General features: G+C 38.4%; 2 protein-coding genes across 2 annotated transcripts in view; one reads left to right on the top strand and one right to left on the bottom strand.

Annotated features, from left to right (window-relative positions):
* Positions 1-780, bottom strand: part of LOC139712527 (sterol regulatory element-binding protein 1-like) — a 43,514-nt gene extending 42,734 nt beyond the window's left edge. The window contains exon 1 of the mRNA XM_071624340.1: positions 587-780. Within this exon, the coding sequence (XP_071480441.1) occupies positions 587-707 (121 nt within the window). The 5' untranslated portion in view covers positions 708-780. The remainder of the gene's footprint in view (positions 1-586) is intronic.
* A 3,232-nt stretch (positions 781-4,012) lies between these two features.
* On the top strand, positions 4,013-15,973 carry LOC139712517 (sequestosome-1-like). The gene is made up of 8 exons (XM_071624331.1): positions 4,013-4,312; positions 5,495-5,677; positions 7,988-8,083; positions 9,835-10,097; positions 10,758-11,058; positions 11,745-12,013; positions 12,638-12,764; positions 13,542-15,973. The coding sequence occupies exons 2-8, from the start codon at positions 5,506-5,508 to the stop codon at positions 13,718-13,720; spliced, it is 1,407 nt and encodes a 468-aa protein (XP_071480432.1). The 5' UTR covers positions 4,013-4,312; positions 5,495-5,505; the 3' UTR covers positions 13,721-15,973.
* The last annotated feature ends 364 nt before the right edge of the window (positions 15,974-16,337 follow it).

Below are 16,337 nucleotides of genomic sequence, written 5' to 3' on the forward strand. Positions count from 1 at the left end.
AATTAAGGGGTGGGGGCATCGGGCGCAACTACTGGCAATTACTGTCAGCAACATTAGGAGAATGGCATAACGATTCAATGCGAGCGAGCGAAGCGAGCGATCTTGAAAATTCTGACATCCTAGAGTCCAACAACTGCCGTCGTAGCTAAGTTTTTCGCTTCACACCGGGCTCAACTGCTGGATGCGAGCGAGCGAAGCAAGCGAGCTTGAAAATTTTGACATTTTACAGTCCAAAAGCTGCCGTTTGTAGCCGTATTTTTTCCCTTTTATTCATATACATATTTATTTTATTTTCTTTGTTTATTCATTTATTTTTGTTATCATTATTATTTTTTTTTTTTGGGGGGGGGGCTTTTTGGGGGGGCAAAAATGCGTTTTGCCCCCCCACTTTTTGGATTGGGGGGGCGGCCGCCCCCCCTGCCCCCCCACTTCCGGCGCCTATGACTAGTGATATTAGAACTACTAGTCTATATTCCAACCGGCAAAACTTGTTGACTACACTACCATATTTTGTTGCACTTGCGCCGAAATAAGTACCTGGGACTGTGATAATTCTACGAAACTATTTTGTGTATTAATTTCTCACCATCTTGAAGATCTAAGTCATCGAGAAAACTCTCGTCCTCTTCTTTCTTGACAGATATCAAATGTGGATCAGAATTCATAACCGAATCCGGTGAAAATAACCAATGAGTTTGATCGCCCATTTTCGTATCATTTCTCAGCGATTCACTGGCATAATCCCCGTAAGTAAACACGGCAACACAATAATCGCGATAGTCGTTCGTAATGTTCCACACATACCATGCGCAATGCATACGTACATCTATGCGATCATGGACCTAGCATTTGCTAGGTCCATGATGCGATTGTGCTAGGCAAGTGACGTGCCATGCGAGAAAAACCGTGTGACTGTAAACAGGCCCCTGATTGGTCAAAAATACATCGTGCCACGCTACCTCTTAGTCTACAATCGCAGTTTTTCAGGTTAGTGTAATTTGGCGCTCAACCGCCTTCCTTTTATGAATAGCATAAAAGCTCAAAAAGTTGATGATAACATACAAAATTTAATTCCTGGCCATGAATATTCAATCTAATGAATATTAGATAGAAGCTGTACAAGTTAAAAAAAGTAAAAGCACGATGTAGAAAATTCATACCATATATCTGGATTGAATATAGAGACTATGTTTCTAGAAAACGATCCCCTTATGCATATGTATAACTTCCCGCTGACGCAATGTCAACTCTTCTACGAAGTTTTGCGATTCGGGTGTACTTGGGCAGCGATGTAGAATAACAATGGTAATGATACGTGAACATAAAATATGAAATATAACATGAAAGATATACAAACAGCAAGTGCATTATGTGAGCAACAAAATCTTCAATAGTTTATGAAATAAAAAGAGAACTAAAACGTGCTTAAAAATGCATTTGTTGGGGATGTTTTAGTTCACAAGGCCAATAGAAGTGAGCAATATATTATGAATATTGCTCTCATTTATTCATCCATTTATTCATTTGTTTTTCATCTCCAACATAGCATGTACGATTTTTTTTCAGAAGATATAAGCTCATAAATTGACATTTCAATATCTAAGTGAAATTTATCATATACCACTTTAAGAAAGGTAAAAAGAAAAACTACAAAAACATGCTGAAAATATGCTATATTGTAGAGATGGGGAGGAATGCTAAAAAGCAGTGCTTGTAAGGTATACATCCCTCTAACACAGGAACATGATTATAGGGCCTACTTAATTAACCTGGTATTTTTACACATGAAAAGTGAAATTGCAAAGATAGACCTAACTACATCCCTAAACAAACACCAGTGCCTAGACAAATCCCGACACTAAGTCGTTATCATGCAGAAAAGATAATAGGAAAAAACATAGAAAAGAAAACATCGAAATATATGTATTATGATGTAATAATATTTACAATATCAAAGACATCAAAAAAAAGAAAAATGGACGATTTTATCTATATTAACCTCACACCGCTTCTTTCGTTTTCTTACTCTTTTTATTCTACAAACATTGCGTACGTTGTCCCAAGGAGCGCATTTACTTCATTTAGGCCTATAGAGAAAAATTCAAATTATTTTCCGGTTATAAGGGATTTGATATAGATTTCATAGAAAACTGAGAATCAGATTTTCAAGCCGGTAGAGAAAATCCAGTTCAATCATACAGACTGCCTGAAGGACAGAAAAGCTTTTTTTCTGATGCATATCTTATGTAAAGTAATAATCACCCTTTTTATTTTACTTTATTTCATATACCTGCATGTGAGTTGCAAGATAATGACTCATTAGCAGGCAGGTGGAAAAAGACATTTCCCTGCTTACAGTCAAGCAAATACATTCAGTTTACATCAAGAGAACTCGATACTGAAATAATGAGTTGTATATGTATAAGACAGGATGCCCTCCATGAGGAAAATAATATTCCAGTTCCCATAGGCCATTTGAACTGTGGGGCGAAGATATATGACTGGTATAGGCGAACCAACACAAACTGCGTGGTCTTTATTTTCTCCTTGTTTCATCCTCTGTATAAAGTTATGTTGTGATTTGTGTTTAAACCGACGTAGCGCACTTTCTTGTGCAATAAAATCATTTCTCAGTGGCCTTTATTTCCTCTTTGTTTCATCCTCTGATTCATGATTTTAATTATACATTTCGTATCGAATAGCACAGCGTTTGACTGCACTTCAGGTCTTTGGAGGCGGGTGATTATATTGCAGTATGTCAGTACCAGGGGAGGGATTCATTGTCCTGTAACCCGATACTTCGAATTTTTTAAATCTAATTTTTGTGAATTACTTTTAATATCATACTGCTGTGACATCACATGCTTATAGCCTACACTTATAGTTAACAAGCAATGACGGCAAAAGTTTATAACATGACTGTACGGCTAGGCCTATAAATGCGCAAGAGCGTACAGACCAAGGAGCTTATATTGGCCCTACAGTTCTCTTGTAGCATTTTGTGTTGCGTGAACCTATCCCATGTCATTGTGTAATAATTAATGTGTCTTCTATACGTTCTTTCTATGTTTGTTAAATTGAACTGAATGATCTGTGAATATTTTCTTTTTTATTATTGCAAATTAGTGTGGTTACAGTCTATCTGATTCTGAAACGGCCTTTTTGGCTGTTCGAGGGCACTGAAATATCCCGTGATTGCATGACATAAAACACAAACGAACCAACAATCAAAATATTCAAAGCGTTTGAATGGATTGTCTGAGTTACTAACTCAAACCTAGATGCATTTCTAATAATGTTTCTGTTGTCTTTGAATTTTATATCTGAGTGGGGTCCCCCCCCACACACACACACACACGCACACACAAAGTGTACAGCATCTTCGACTGTTCTGAAGCGCACACCTTCTATGGAGGATTCTCGAAAAACTCACAAAAAGCGCGTTGTCATGATAGTCTTCAGTATTATGCAATCACAAAGTGTCTGAAAGGGATAGTCTAGTACACTGTACCAACTTTCTTTTTTTTAGCACGATTCTCGCTTTACACCTGGTTTTTTTTTTGTTTTTTTTTGTTTTTTTTTTTTGATAACTAACTAGCTCAAGGCCTACAGAAGGAAAGCACGATTTTGGTAAATCAGACTCTACACCAACTTGGGGGCTATGTTATCTTACTAATAGCTATAGGAGTTAGAACTGGCCACAGTTTCATAACTATTACTTGACAGTTTTTCAATAGATGATTCACTGTGGATCGGTGCAGAAAAGGAAATGTATTTCTCTTTACTGATTGAACTACATGTTGTATATATATATATATATTTTAAAGGTGTTAGACAAGTCTCATGAGTCTTTGGGAATTAGAGTCTTCGTTTTAGACTATGATCTTAGTATATGCTGGTAGGTCGGTGAAATATGCATATGCATGCAGGCCTTACACAAGGTGGTACACAAGTAATGACGTATGTTCTATTTTTAGATAGTCAGGACATAAACAAAGCAGTCAATCGAAACTTGTGCACACGAACCCCTACTGAAACGTTCTGGAAAACGTAATGTCGACGTTCAATTTTGCTGCGTAAGTCCGGATTTGTGCGTTCCAGAAACGGGAGTGTCCACACTATAAATACGGGTGGTTTCGTAAGGGCGTTTCACTATTCAAAGCCAGCGCAACGAAAAATCTGCTACAACCCTGCGAGCCAAACTGAACCTACTTGCACCATAACTTCTAACCAGACGCTGGGAGCTGAGAAGAGAGTTGGACACCGAATTTTGTGTAGTAATTTTGACGGACGGAAAAGAACGTTTCAGAAGGTACGGAAAATCGGGGTCCGGAAAATCGCCACGATTACACCGTGGATATATGAACCTTTGTTGATAGCCTGTAGATTTTTGGGGCGTGGCATTTCGTATGATATGATAGCCCGTTTAGCTGATCGTAGTATTAACGAAATCACCATGATCACATAACGTTAAGAGGTAGAAATACTAGAATTTGTAAAGACTCTTTCTATAGGCCTACCTCCATGGTTTAATGTTTTTAAATTGGAAATGAATCCCTGGGGCCTGGCCTGGTCTGGCGTGGTCGGGTTGTTTCACGAAAAATTTAAGTTGAACCTAACAGTAAGATCAACTTCATCTATGGAAGGCTGTGCGGGACTTTGATATTTAACATGTAACGTTTAATAGTTTACAAACGTTAGGGCCTATTAACACATGAACGGTAATAGATTTTGCCAATTCTAACATTGGCAAAATCTTGAAATCAGCCCCACCCCCACCGCAGAACATATCTCGATCATAATGAAATTTTTGGGGACTTTTTTTATGCAGGTCGGGTATCAATCAAATATAAAATAGTAAAGTAAGGAACGAAGGGTTTTTTCTCTCAATTTTGATAACAATTTGAAGTGGATTCTGAAAACAGATAAAACTGAAATTACAGTGAAAAGAGAAACCAGCAGCATAGACTATAGAGCCTGCCATTTTTAAGTCCATCTTCTTTGCTCTTTCTACTCTAAAACGTTACAAATGTAGTTTCAGCAGTGACATTGCATTATGTAACTTGATCAGATTGCGTCATCGAAAATTTCTTCTTTGCGGCTGTTGCATTAAACTCATACTTGAATTCCACTGATCTGGTGAATTATCTGCTTTTGTATCCGTATATAGACTGCTGTATACCCTGAATATTTTGCGAGGTTTTTATTTTCATGAATTTTAAAACACATAAAAATGCATGTTACTGTTGTTAGCTCTCATTCTGCGTGCATTTCTCTGTTGGTCACTGCAGACACTTGTACTTAACAATCGTGAATTTAACCACCTGTAAATTTGTCGGGAAGGCCCGATTTTCAAAATAAGATTAGACTTGCTAGATATCAACATATGGCGTGGAACCTCTACAGAATAGCTAGATCATATCATGATGATGGTCATCATTACTGTTTGTGCAGTTGTAATAATTTGGGCTCCTTATTTTGTTCCTGTGTGTAGCATAAACCAACATGGCTATGACTGTGAAAGCCTACCTGAAGCGTGGGGAGAATGCAAATGCGGAAATCAGACGCTTCGTTGTGGATGAAAGTGTGACCTCCAGCTTTGAGTACCTATCAAAGAAGGTGTCTCAAGTGTTTCCCAGCCTTGGCAGTCCAGAGAACTTCACCATTGCATGGAAAGGTAACACAGAAGTACTTTTTTTTTTGGGGGGGGGGATGAGGACTTACCAGAGAGATGAAAATGCTGCTGCTCATATGGCTTCTGTACAAATAGAGCTCATGCAGAAAATGATACTTGAACATATGCTATTCTAATGTTCTAGTGATATGATTCTATTATGAAGACAATAACTCTTGAATTGTAACATGATTCTATAACGGGCTGTATGAGTGTGCAACTCGAAGATAAACCTAATCCTATTAAAGGATCGTATAGTTTTGGTTGAGATCTAATTTCAGGTTTCTAACATTTTTTTTTGTGAAATAATGAGAAACCTCTTATAAAATATGAAAGAGCATGTAATTCTGTGAGGAATTCAACATTTATTTGATGAAAATTGGTTTTGAAATAGCTGAGATATCCAAGAAAGAGCGATTCTAATAAAGTGTGGGACCCACACTTGATTACGATCGCTTTGTTTTACTTTGTTTTTGGATGTTTCAGTCATTCCAAACCCGATTTTCATCAAATAAACTTTAAATTCCTCTTAAAATGGTATGCTCTGTACTAAATCATAAGTGTTTTCTTGGTATCTCGCAAACAGTTAAAAGCCCAATTCTCATCTCCACCAATACCATACCATCCCTTTAAAGGGGATGATTTCCATAATTTCACATCATGTAGTACATAGACGTTCTAAATCAACAGCTCCATGTATAGACTTGTGAAATTTATTGTGGCAGAGAAACCAATAATCTAAACATCTTTAACAAATTTTCACCGATCAGTGTTGATGACATAGAGCCTCACATATTTCAGAAATGTAGCAGTGAAATTCCATTACAATACTGCTTTCTTAACAAGTTCACCTGTGTAGAAGTTATGCGTGCCTTCTTCTTTTGTTCTGCTTCCTTGAGCCCCAACTCATGCATTCTCCTGGTGTGGCTGCTATGTCATCATCCTTGTTTATTGCAATTCGTTATAAATTTTGAAAACATTAGTATTCCTGCCTGTCCTCATCCCAGTCACTATAAAATCTGAAACTCTGTACTCAGTACCCGTATAACTTATTTATAGTTGTTCAAATGTAAAAGTTTGAAAATCTTTCGGAGGTCCTGGCTGATGGCCCTTTAAGTATTACCAGGTTTCTTACTGTTGCTACAGGTGGACAAGTGTGCCATAAATAAAATGTAGGCCTACCAGTTTTCCTAGGAAGGAATGCTAATTTTTCAACAGTTATTGTACTGTACGTGTTATTTATGTCTGACCACTTCCCATAATAAATGTATCAGTTCCAGGCAATCAATTGTATAATCTTAGTGACAATGTAGTTGCCTTTCTAAGAAAGACAAATGAAAAAAAAAAAAAAAGCTCTGGATGATAGCATTTCAGAATGCACATTGTTGAGATCAAAATGCAGAGAGTAAATATGGGAAATACTTATAAAACTGAAATGGGGATGGGGTGTACTGAAACAAAACTTTCGAGAAAAAGATGCTGATACAGATCACAAGCTCCATACAGGGACAGTAATGTGTTGCCACATATTGATCTCACTGGCAGGTAATCGTAGCAGTTTGAGGAAAAAGAAACTCGCTGATATGGAGGAGAAAATTAGTGAAGGTACATTGACTTGTACCACACAATCTTGTTTGCTTCCATATTGATGGCAAGTTATTTGATGGGTAGTATCTGGAACGATTGATACAATACTATGTTTTTTTATTGCTATTTTGCTTCCATGATTGAGGTACGCTAGTCCTTGATGTAAAAAGAAAAAAAAAAGCGATAATTTGCATGTAATTTCACAGCATCAGAGGAAATATTTCCTGCATTGTCAGAGTATTTCCTTTTGCTGTGACTGGATTTCAGAGAGTAGGGCTTACACTGAATACATTGTACAATGTATGTAGTCAGTAGAGGGCGCTATACAATAATATAATATGAGAATTGAAATAAAATTATAGGAGGTTTTTTTTTTCCTTTCTTTTTTTTTTTGAGAAGAGCTCTTGCAATTTGATGCCACTTCTACTGATATCCAGTGTGGGAGAACTGTTGGTCTGTGAGAACTGCTCGCACCCTAAGATTCCTTGATAGCCTTTGTGATATTTTATGCACATTTGTGTGAGAGAAAAAGAGGGACGTAATAGAGTGATGTTTTCAAACCAGCTAAAATACAAAAATCTTCAGTGTACACAAGAAGCTTCTTTGAACCCTTGACTAAGGGACAATGTCACTATTTTTACTTGTAATGTGCTCGTAACGAACGATGTAAAGATACCTTCTTGATGTAAATATACATTGAACGTCTATGCGTTTGTGCTTTTATAGACACTGAGGGAGACCTCATCACTTTTTCCAGTGATGATGAGCTGATGGAAGCTCTAGGACAGCTGAATGAGGACATCTTCCGCATCTATGTGAAAGGTGAGTGAAATCAAACACTACAATTATATCAGCTAGAATTATGACAGCTTATATGACTTCATTTCCCCCCCAGTAATTTGCTGTCATACTGTACTACTGTGCTGCTATAGATCATCCAATACAAAAAGTATAATCTGATGGTGGCAGGGGGTAGGGGGGGGGGGGGGCGAGGAGTATGCTTCATGTAGTGATTTGTTCGCAAGAAATGAGAGGAGGGTTTTCAGATGCTGCCACATAGTGTGCAACCATCTAGCTGTAAGAAAGTCTACCCAAACCTTTTGTTGCTTCTTGATACATCTAGGAAAGTTATTTCACTTCTCAATCATAGTACTTAGATGTTATACAGTAGATATCAAAATTCTTTAGTTCTGTCACTCTGCATGAATTAGTGAAAAACAGGGCCAAGATTAGGAAGTCTGATGAAAAAGAGGTATGGAAAGGGCAGGATTTTAAAGCAGACATGTTTGATGTGTCAAGTAAGAATGGAAAGTTATGCATTTCCAATGATCTCTCAATTGAGGCTCCGTAGCAGCCATTGTGTATTGCATTTCACATTCTCTGAAAATTTGGATCAGTAACCACATCTTTCCCTTTCTTTGTCATACTTGTACAGTACACTGATTTGCATATTGACCGTGCATCACGAAACGAACAAAAAGTCGCACACACTGATTTTGCGCGAGGACTGAAAATAGGTGAAATGGGTCAGGTACCTAGCCGATCTTGACTTTTTCATATTTTCTGAAAGAGCAAGTCTTCTTCAACATTATGATAAAATTTGGGATCATAAAACGGTCAGGAAAGTGTGTTTTTTAGCAGTTTATCTCGAACATTTTTTGTAGAATATTGTGATTAGATGTGTCCTTAGAGTCCAATTTTCATTTCTGAGAAACCTTGTACACACTCTTCACTTTCAACTCTAATGACTTTTGAAAGGATGACGCTACTGCTTTGAAAGCTGGCGTTTATTATGGACAGAGAGTGTTAATAAGGCATGCTCAATTTCAGTTCAATTAATCCCTTCATTGTTGTTACTCCAGTGGTTTACTTCCTGTTTTTTGTCCCATTCATTGCACAGGCAGCACGGCTTGGTAAAGATTGAGCGCTTGAATACACACTGTACTTCAGAGCCTCTTTTCTCAGTTCACACTTTTCCTGAGTGTCTGCTTTCTTTCCAATATTTATATAGGTTAGGAGAATCCATTTGAATTGAGTTATGCATCATTTTAAAGCTAAGAGTCTGCTCTTTCAGAATCTGTCCTTAACTAAAAATCCATGTCTGGCGACTTTTTGTGTGTTTTGTGGTGCAGGGTCACATATGTGCATGCTCCACACATGCCAATATTTCAGTGCGTCAAAGACTCCTTCCTACAGTTGATGAATCATACAAGTAGATGCAGTCTTGAAGGTGTCATAACATGCAAAAGTTATTATTGGCAATGGAAAAATGTTTGAATTTATGTAATCATGAATGGTAGATGGAATCCAGTTATTTCGCCCCAAATTGTACAATTGTATGTATTGCCGGTTTTCTGCGTGTTCACATCTCACATGTATTGCTTTATAAATACAGGTAATGCCTGTCATTCACACCTGTTTTGTCTTGAGTTGAGAATCTGCATTCTAACTCCACTGAACTTAATATACCTCCTCAGCTCCTCATGCAACAATTGTATGTAGTCCTTGTGATTGATGCATATAAATATGACTCCCTTGCTTTTTGTCTGTGTGGTTTTTACCCATCATTGCAGAAAACAGGAAGGGACGCCGAGATCGTGAGTGCCCTGGCAAGTCTTCTACAGATGGCCCTCCCCCAAAACAGGGCACTGAAGAGGAGGTGTTCCATCCTGGGGTTATCTGTGACGGCTGCAACAACCGCATCCGTGGCCCACGCTTCAAGTGCGTCACCTGCCCTGACTATGACCTCTGCAAGTTCTGCGAGGGACAGGGCATCCACCCGGAGCACAGCTTCGTGAAATTCCGCAAGCCACAAGTTGGTCGCAGCCATCATGGGGTATGACAAAGCATATTTCTGGGCTACTTTTCCTTGATGACTGTTTTACTCTTGCAATGAAAGGCAATATGTATTGTGTATGTGTTTTTAAAGATATCATTATATTGTATTATTGAATTAGCTTTATCATAGGAAATGACAAGCATTCAGCATCAACAAAAACTTTTGAAAGGATATACACTCCATCCTGCTTCCAAGAAACATGGGAACCGCTGACGCGCACTTTTTTGTACATTGATGTAGGTAAATGCAGTGAAGGAGGCAGATGAAAAACTGTAGTCTTTCTACCACTGTAATACTCAATACGTTCTTTCTCTTGTTGTGAATGTGATATTTTGTACCGGTATTGTATTGTGTGTTGTTTAATGCTGTAAACCGATGTGTGGACTCACACTGAAATGCAACCCTAAGGCCAATAGTGGGTTTTTTCCTGTACTGATAAGCAAACGGGCAAAGCAATCTTCAGCAATCATTGTCACTACTTGCGCTTGAATTTGATACCGAGTATTTATTAAATCAAGTTGTTTGCACTTTCTTTTCATAGGTACATGTTTGTGTAAACAAGATACCTGCTCATTGGTACTCGTGCCCTCCAGTCTACATACTTTGTTACCTCTGACCATGATCTCTCCCCCCCCCCCCCCCCCCCCCCCACCATAGGGCTTCTTCCACCATCCCGGCATGTTCCGTCCGTATGGACACCGAGGCTGGCGCCACTGGTGGGCATGGAACCAGCAGCAGCAGCAGCAGAACCAAAGCCAAGAGGGAGAGCAGGGTGGAGCTGGACCAAGTGCCCACCAAGGCCCGGGTGCTCCTGGACCTCATGGAGATGGCCCAGCTGGTCCCATGGGTCCTGGACCATTCGGCCCCCCACCCCATCCACACATGCCACCACCACCACCACCTCATGAATTTCTGAGGGACATCGGTCAGTCTGTGGCACAGATGCTTGACCCTCTTGGTGAGTACTGCGAAATCTTCCATTTGTCATAATTAAATGATGATATCCTGGTCTGGATGAGCATCATTAATGTGTCATGTGAATAGAGATTCCTTGTGCAGGGACTTTTTAATATGATGACCAGTTAGATGAAGTGGAGAAATTTTTCTGATTATATGAATATCAGACAAAGTTAATTTTGGAAGCAATGCAGGGCATGTTTTCTGCAGCAAGATTACTGCAAAAGTAGATTAAAGTTTTGCTGAAACAAATGTGATCATGTGTCACATCGACATATATCGTTGCTGGGGTGACAAGACCTTGTATCTGCAATTTTGGTGAAAATGACTTTTTTGGATTAATGGTCAGATAATCAGTTAAGTGTTGTCCTGTCCAAATCCTAGATGTCTTACCTAAAAAAAATGAAGCTACCACCCACTGCATGTCAAGGGAATGTCTATCCCATTGGATACAGTGCTTTGGCTGCCATGTTTTTTTGCTCTCCTGAACATTTGACATTTTGTAGATACGAGGTCTTGTCGCCCCAGCGACGAAATGAAGATTTCATTCACTTTTTTCAGAGTTTATAGACTCTGTACTAGTCATGCACTCATAATGCTCTGAAACTTGCTTTAATGTTCAAGTATCTTAACCAGAAATTGTTAGGGACTGAAACTAAGTATCCTCTATGATTTCCTCTCAAACAGGCATTGATGTTGACATCGACATTGATCACAATGGACAGCGCACACACTGTGGGGGCCGGGGCAAGCACGGCCGTCGCCATGGCAAAGGTCGTCGGGGGTGTCGCTACACATGGGCTGGCACTTCTCAAGAAGAGGAGGAGGAAAGGGCTGCACCATCGGCTCCAACGGAAGGCGAGGGTCAGAAGAAGCCAGATGAAGGATCAGGGAGCCAGGAGAAACAGCAAGGCAATACCCCCTCACAGGGCAGCAAGGGTACAGCTGAGCCAATGGTAAGATTGCTGCTACTGCTCCTGTAGAATTGGCCAGTATGTAGGGTTAGACTTCTTCATATTCTCTTTCTCTCAGCTCTACACTTTGAGCCCTGATTAGAATGGAAAATGCCAAGCCCCTATGCCACCTTGTAGATTTCAAAATCTTTGAATGAAATTAAAATTCCAGAAGTATGCCTTGATTTAGTTGACAGTTCATGTAATGCTTGAAGTGAAAGATTTAATGTACCGAATGCTGCAAGCTTGCTGAGCTCATCAAAGTATTTGCTTCTCTGTTTGTGTCATTCCTGTTGTATATGTCTTATGCCAGTGAGTATTAGTAATGGCAAATATTTGAATGTCCTGGTTGTTGATACACCAGCAATGCGCACAGATAATGGCATGTGAGCATGTTTGATGCCATATTTGTCACACTGGTATTTTTTTTTTTTGCACTGGGCTTTGGAAAAGATAGACTTAAAATGAGAGCACATTTATCAATTGATGATGTGCTAGTTTGATATAAGTCTGACATTCTTGTAGAGGTTCAGTATAAGAAAATGTGTCATCAGCTTGTTATCTGTGCATGGCTTATCTTGTTGAACATCAAATTTGTATTGTCAATCATGTTTTCTTTGGTCACAGAAATGGGTGAGAATGGTACAGGTGCAGGCTGGTTCCAGTGGAAGCGACGATGCAGACTGGACCATGCTTGAGGATGGGACGGGTACCAAGTCTACACCACCACCAGATCAAGTCAAAGTGCAAGATGGTGAGTAATGCATTCTCTTGTGTGAATACCACTGCAGAGCCCATGAGTGTGTAGCTTGAATGTCCCACTCCTTAGATTTTTGTGTCTGGGCACAGACATGTTTGCTTGTTTGATTTCTGTTCATACAATTTAATTTTATTACATTTTCTATCTGCTCATACAATTTAATAGATTATGTTCAATGCACATTCATTATTTTCTTTTTTGTTTATAAGTTATTCTATCTTAACATAGAAATATACAGATGTAGGTATGTAACACTTTTTGATACATGGTTGTGTTTGTGCTACTTTGTCTATACCATAAGTGCAGCCATAATTTGACATTCTATTCAGTGAGTTTCAAGAGAAAATAAAAGATTCATGCATTCCCTTCAAACATTTTGGATAATTATGTATACTGGTACATACTTGTACTTTTCACAAATTATCACATAGATTCAAAATAATGTAGACACTTTGTGATAGGTAGTTACTGAACAGATGTCCTTTCCACAGTGCAGTATATTTCATATATAAAGAGATGGCAAAGATTTCAACAATGTTCTGACAAAGAATGTTAAGTGATTCTCAGTCTCATTTTACTTGTGCCTGGTCCTGAGAATTTGCTGTAATGCTTCTGAAGAAGCATGGTTGGAAATGAGTTACAAATTGGAAAGTGGTGTTCTTGCTACATAAGATGATCAAGAGTGCAATCATCTGCTTACACCAGACCTTCCATCAAGTTATCCAGTTCTTCTAGAAGTCTTGACATTGATTTCTTTGATCTTTATGACAGATTCCACTGAATATGCTTTCATGTACGAGACTGCCCTGCGCCAGATGCAGGCAATGGGCTTCGACAATGATGGCGGCTGGCTGCAGAGCCTTCTCGAGGCCAAGGGCGGCGACATTGGGCGTGTCCTCGATGCCATCAAGGTTGGCAACCAGCCAACCTACCCGAGCAACGCAAAGTAGACGAGCCAGACACCAGTCACGTTGTCAAGTTGAATGAATCGATTGATGAATTGATTGCAGCACATGTGTTACACTGCTTGCTCTAGTTATAGCTATCATATATTATCCATTTTCATGAAAATGATTATCAATTAAGTTATAAGTCACATCAGGTTTGTATAATGTCCAATCAACATGTCTTTAAAAATAATGGTATCTATCAAGTTATCCCAACTCCGGTCTAAGGTCAAGATGCCATGCAAGCAAATCTTCAAGGGAAATGTTGTGAATTTGTGTGCCAAGAGAAGATTGCAGTTGTCTATAAAGCACTGTTACAGTGCCTGGTGTCAGTTGAAAATTCCATTCCCATCACATCAACTATAGAATTTGGCCGAGATTCAGTGTGTCAAACAGAATTTCTGTGCCTCAACACAGAATTGAATAACAAAGAACATGCAGGTATTGGCTGCTTAAAACAATATATGAAAAAAGGGAAACTGGCATTTAATACTTATGCTTTACATCTTAAAATCTTCCTAATGCAGCAGTCATGGCTGAAAATAAAAGTTCAGAAAAGTACTTGTAACCAGCATGATCACTCCATAGTTATGATTTCCTAAGCCTAACTCTGTGAAGGAGTGTGCATTTTATGCAATGAAATTACCCATTTTTGGCTGTTTTTGTTCTTCCTACTGTTGAAGTATCTATATAGTTTGGATAGGTTCAACAGAGTACAGTTTTTTTGCAAGTTTAGTAACTCTTTATTACAATTGTTTAATGTTACTTCAATGTGCATTATGTACATATATTCAATGCAATTTTCACATGTGAAAATGCAAATCTTTTGTGATAAAGTGCTTTTGACATATATCATTGAATGTTTACAATCATACTTCAACCAAAATGCAAACATTAAATGGGTGTAACTTACCTTACTTTTAAAAACAATGCCACTGTCAGCCAGAGTTGTGATCATGTCATATACAACTTGTACCCTGGTGAAGGCAAGGATGTATTCAGTCTATTCTTTGTTACATCTGTGGTGATCTTTTATCGTACAATTGCCACTCTGCATCGTACTGCCTTTGTGCATGCATAATCATGCCAGATTTAATCGTATCACTTGCATCTTTTATGTTAAATGTTAAACATCCCACTGACTGTAACAAAGGTTACATGGGCATTGAGAAATATAGTACCTGACTAGTGGTATATCCATTGTTCTGAAGCTTAATATCAAGTCAAGTTGGAGAGAAAGTGATAACAAGAAGTTTTGATAACAAGCCATAGACAGAGTTCTGCAGGTGAGCCAGAGATCCTCTTAAGCAGTGCAACAACTTTGTGCAGCATGGTTTAAGAGGCAGCATTTCTTGCAGCAGTCAAAGCTGTTTGTCCATTTTTTTGTGTGATTTGAAAAAAACACCAAGACTCGGCCTATCCACCCCAATCCCCTCCCCTGCCAAGAAAAAAAAAAATCATAGGCAGACCCAAGACAATGCAAGAAATAGCTGAAGAGCTGTTAATTTGACATTGCAAACTTTGTTGGTGTTTGGCTTTTATTGGTAGACTTGTAACTTAATTGATACTCTTGATGAGTGCCTATTCTTTGTGGTACCTTAGCTGGTCTGGGTACTGCTTTAGGGAATATGGTGGACTCCTGTATCATGAGTATAACCATTGTGTATCTTGAATTTCTTCACCTGTTTGTATCGCGTTGTTTTGCTTTGTCGTGCATTAAATTGTCATACATGAATCAAGTCTGTTAAAAGATTTTTTTTTTTTTTTTGCAGTGATCTGTCCTATACATGTTGAATTCATGAAACAATGATGAGGATGATTGTAGGAATGCTCCCAAATATTAAGAATTTTAATGAAAAAATAAATATTTTCATTCAAAGATTGGCATTGAAATATATATTTTTTACAGTAAAGAAACAATTTTTATACAATTGTACTTGGTTTCTACTCAGAAGATTTTACCCATTTTAAAAATGTCAAGTACAATTTCATTTTACAGGAAAAAACCTTTACTTGCTATTGTAGTGATACAATTGTTATCAATGTGTAAGCATGCTCATGTATTGGTTGTTGTTTTTTTCCATATGACGTATGACAATTACATACTGTGTCTCACAAAGAAACTACTTGTGTAAGTGATTGAAGTTATTTGGGATTATATTATGGTTACTAACAAGCAGTGCACTAGTGTATCATTTATCCTGGCTTGAGGAATAAAACTTGCAGAAACCCATGGGGTTTGCATCATGAATGAAATTGTGTCACATTTGATTATGTCTGTGAACTCTTTATTTGCCTTGTTTGCCTTGTTTGCAAGCCTGATTCAGTTGACGGTGTGCCAAGTTTGCATATTTTGCTCAAACGCAAAAGCCCGCCCCAACCCATCGATGAATCGCCAAATGCCACAGTATAATGAAAGCTTCACTCACGATTCCATTCCTGTCACATGTAGCTTGCAATTTGTGGTGATTGAATATCAAACTGTGTTCTCTATTGAATTTGGGGGTACATTATAACTTTCTGTCATTGCTTTTGAATAGAGCAGTCATGCCTGGACAATATACTAGCTACTGGTCATTTGAAAGAAAAATAATCACTGATTTGTCATGAAATTTACATC

The sequence above is a fragment of the Diadema antillarum genome, unplaced genomic scaffold, assembly GCF_040938485.1.
Source record: "Diadema antillarum isolate AM-2024a unplaced genomic scaffold, OU_Dant_1.0 seq00001815_RagTag, whole genome shotgun sequence".
Lineage (NCBI taxonomy): Eukaryota > Metazoa > Echinodermata > Echinoidea > Diadematoida > Diadematidae > Diadema > Diadema antillarum.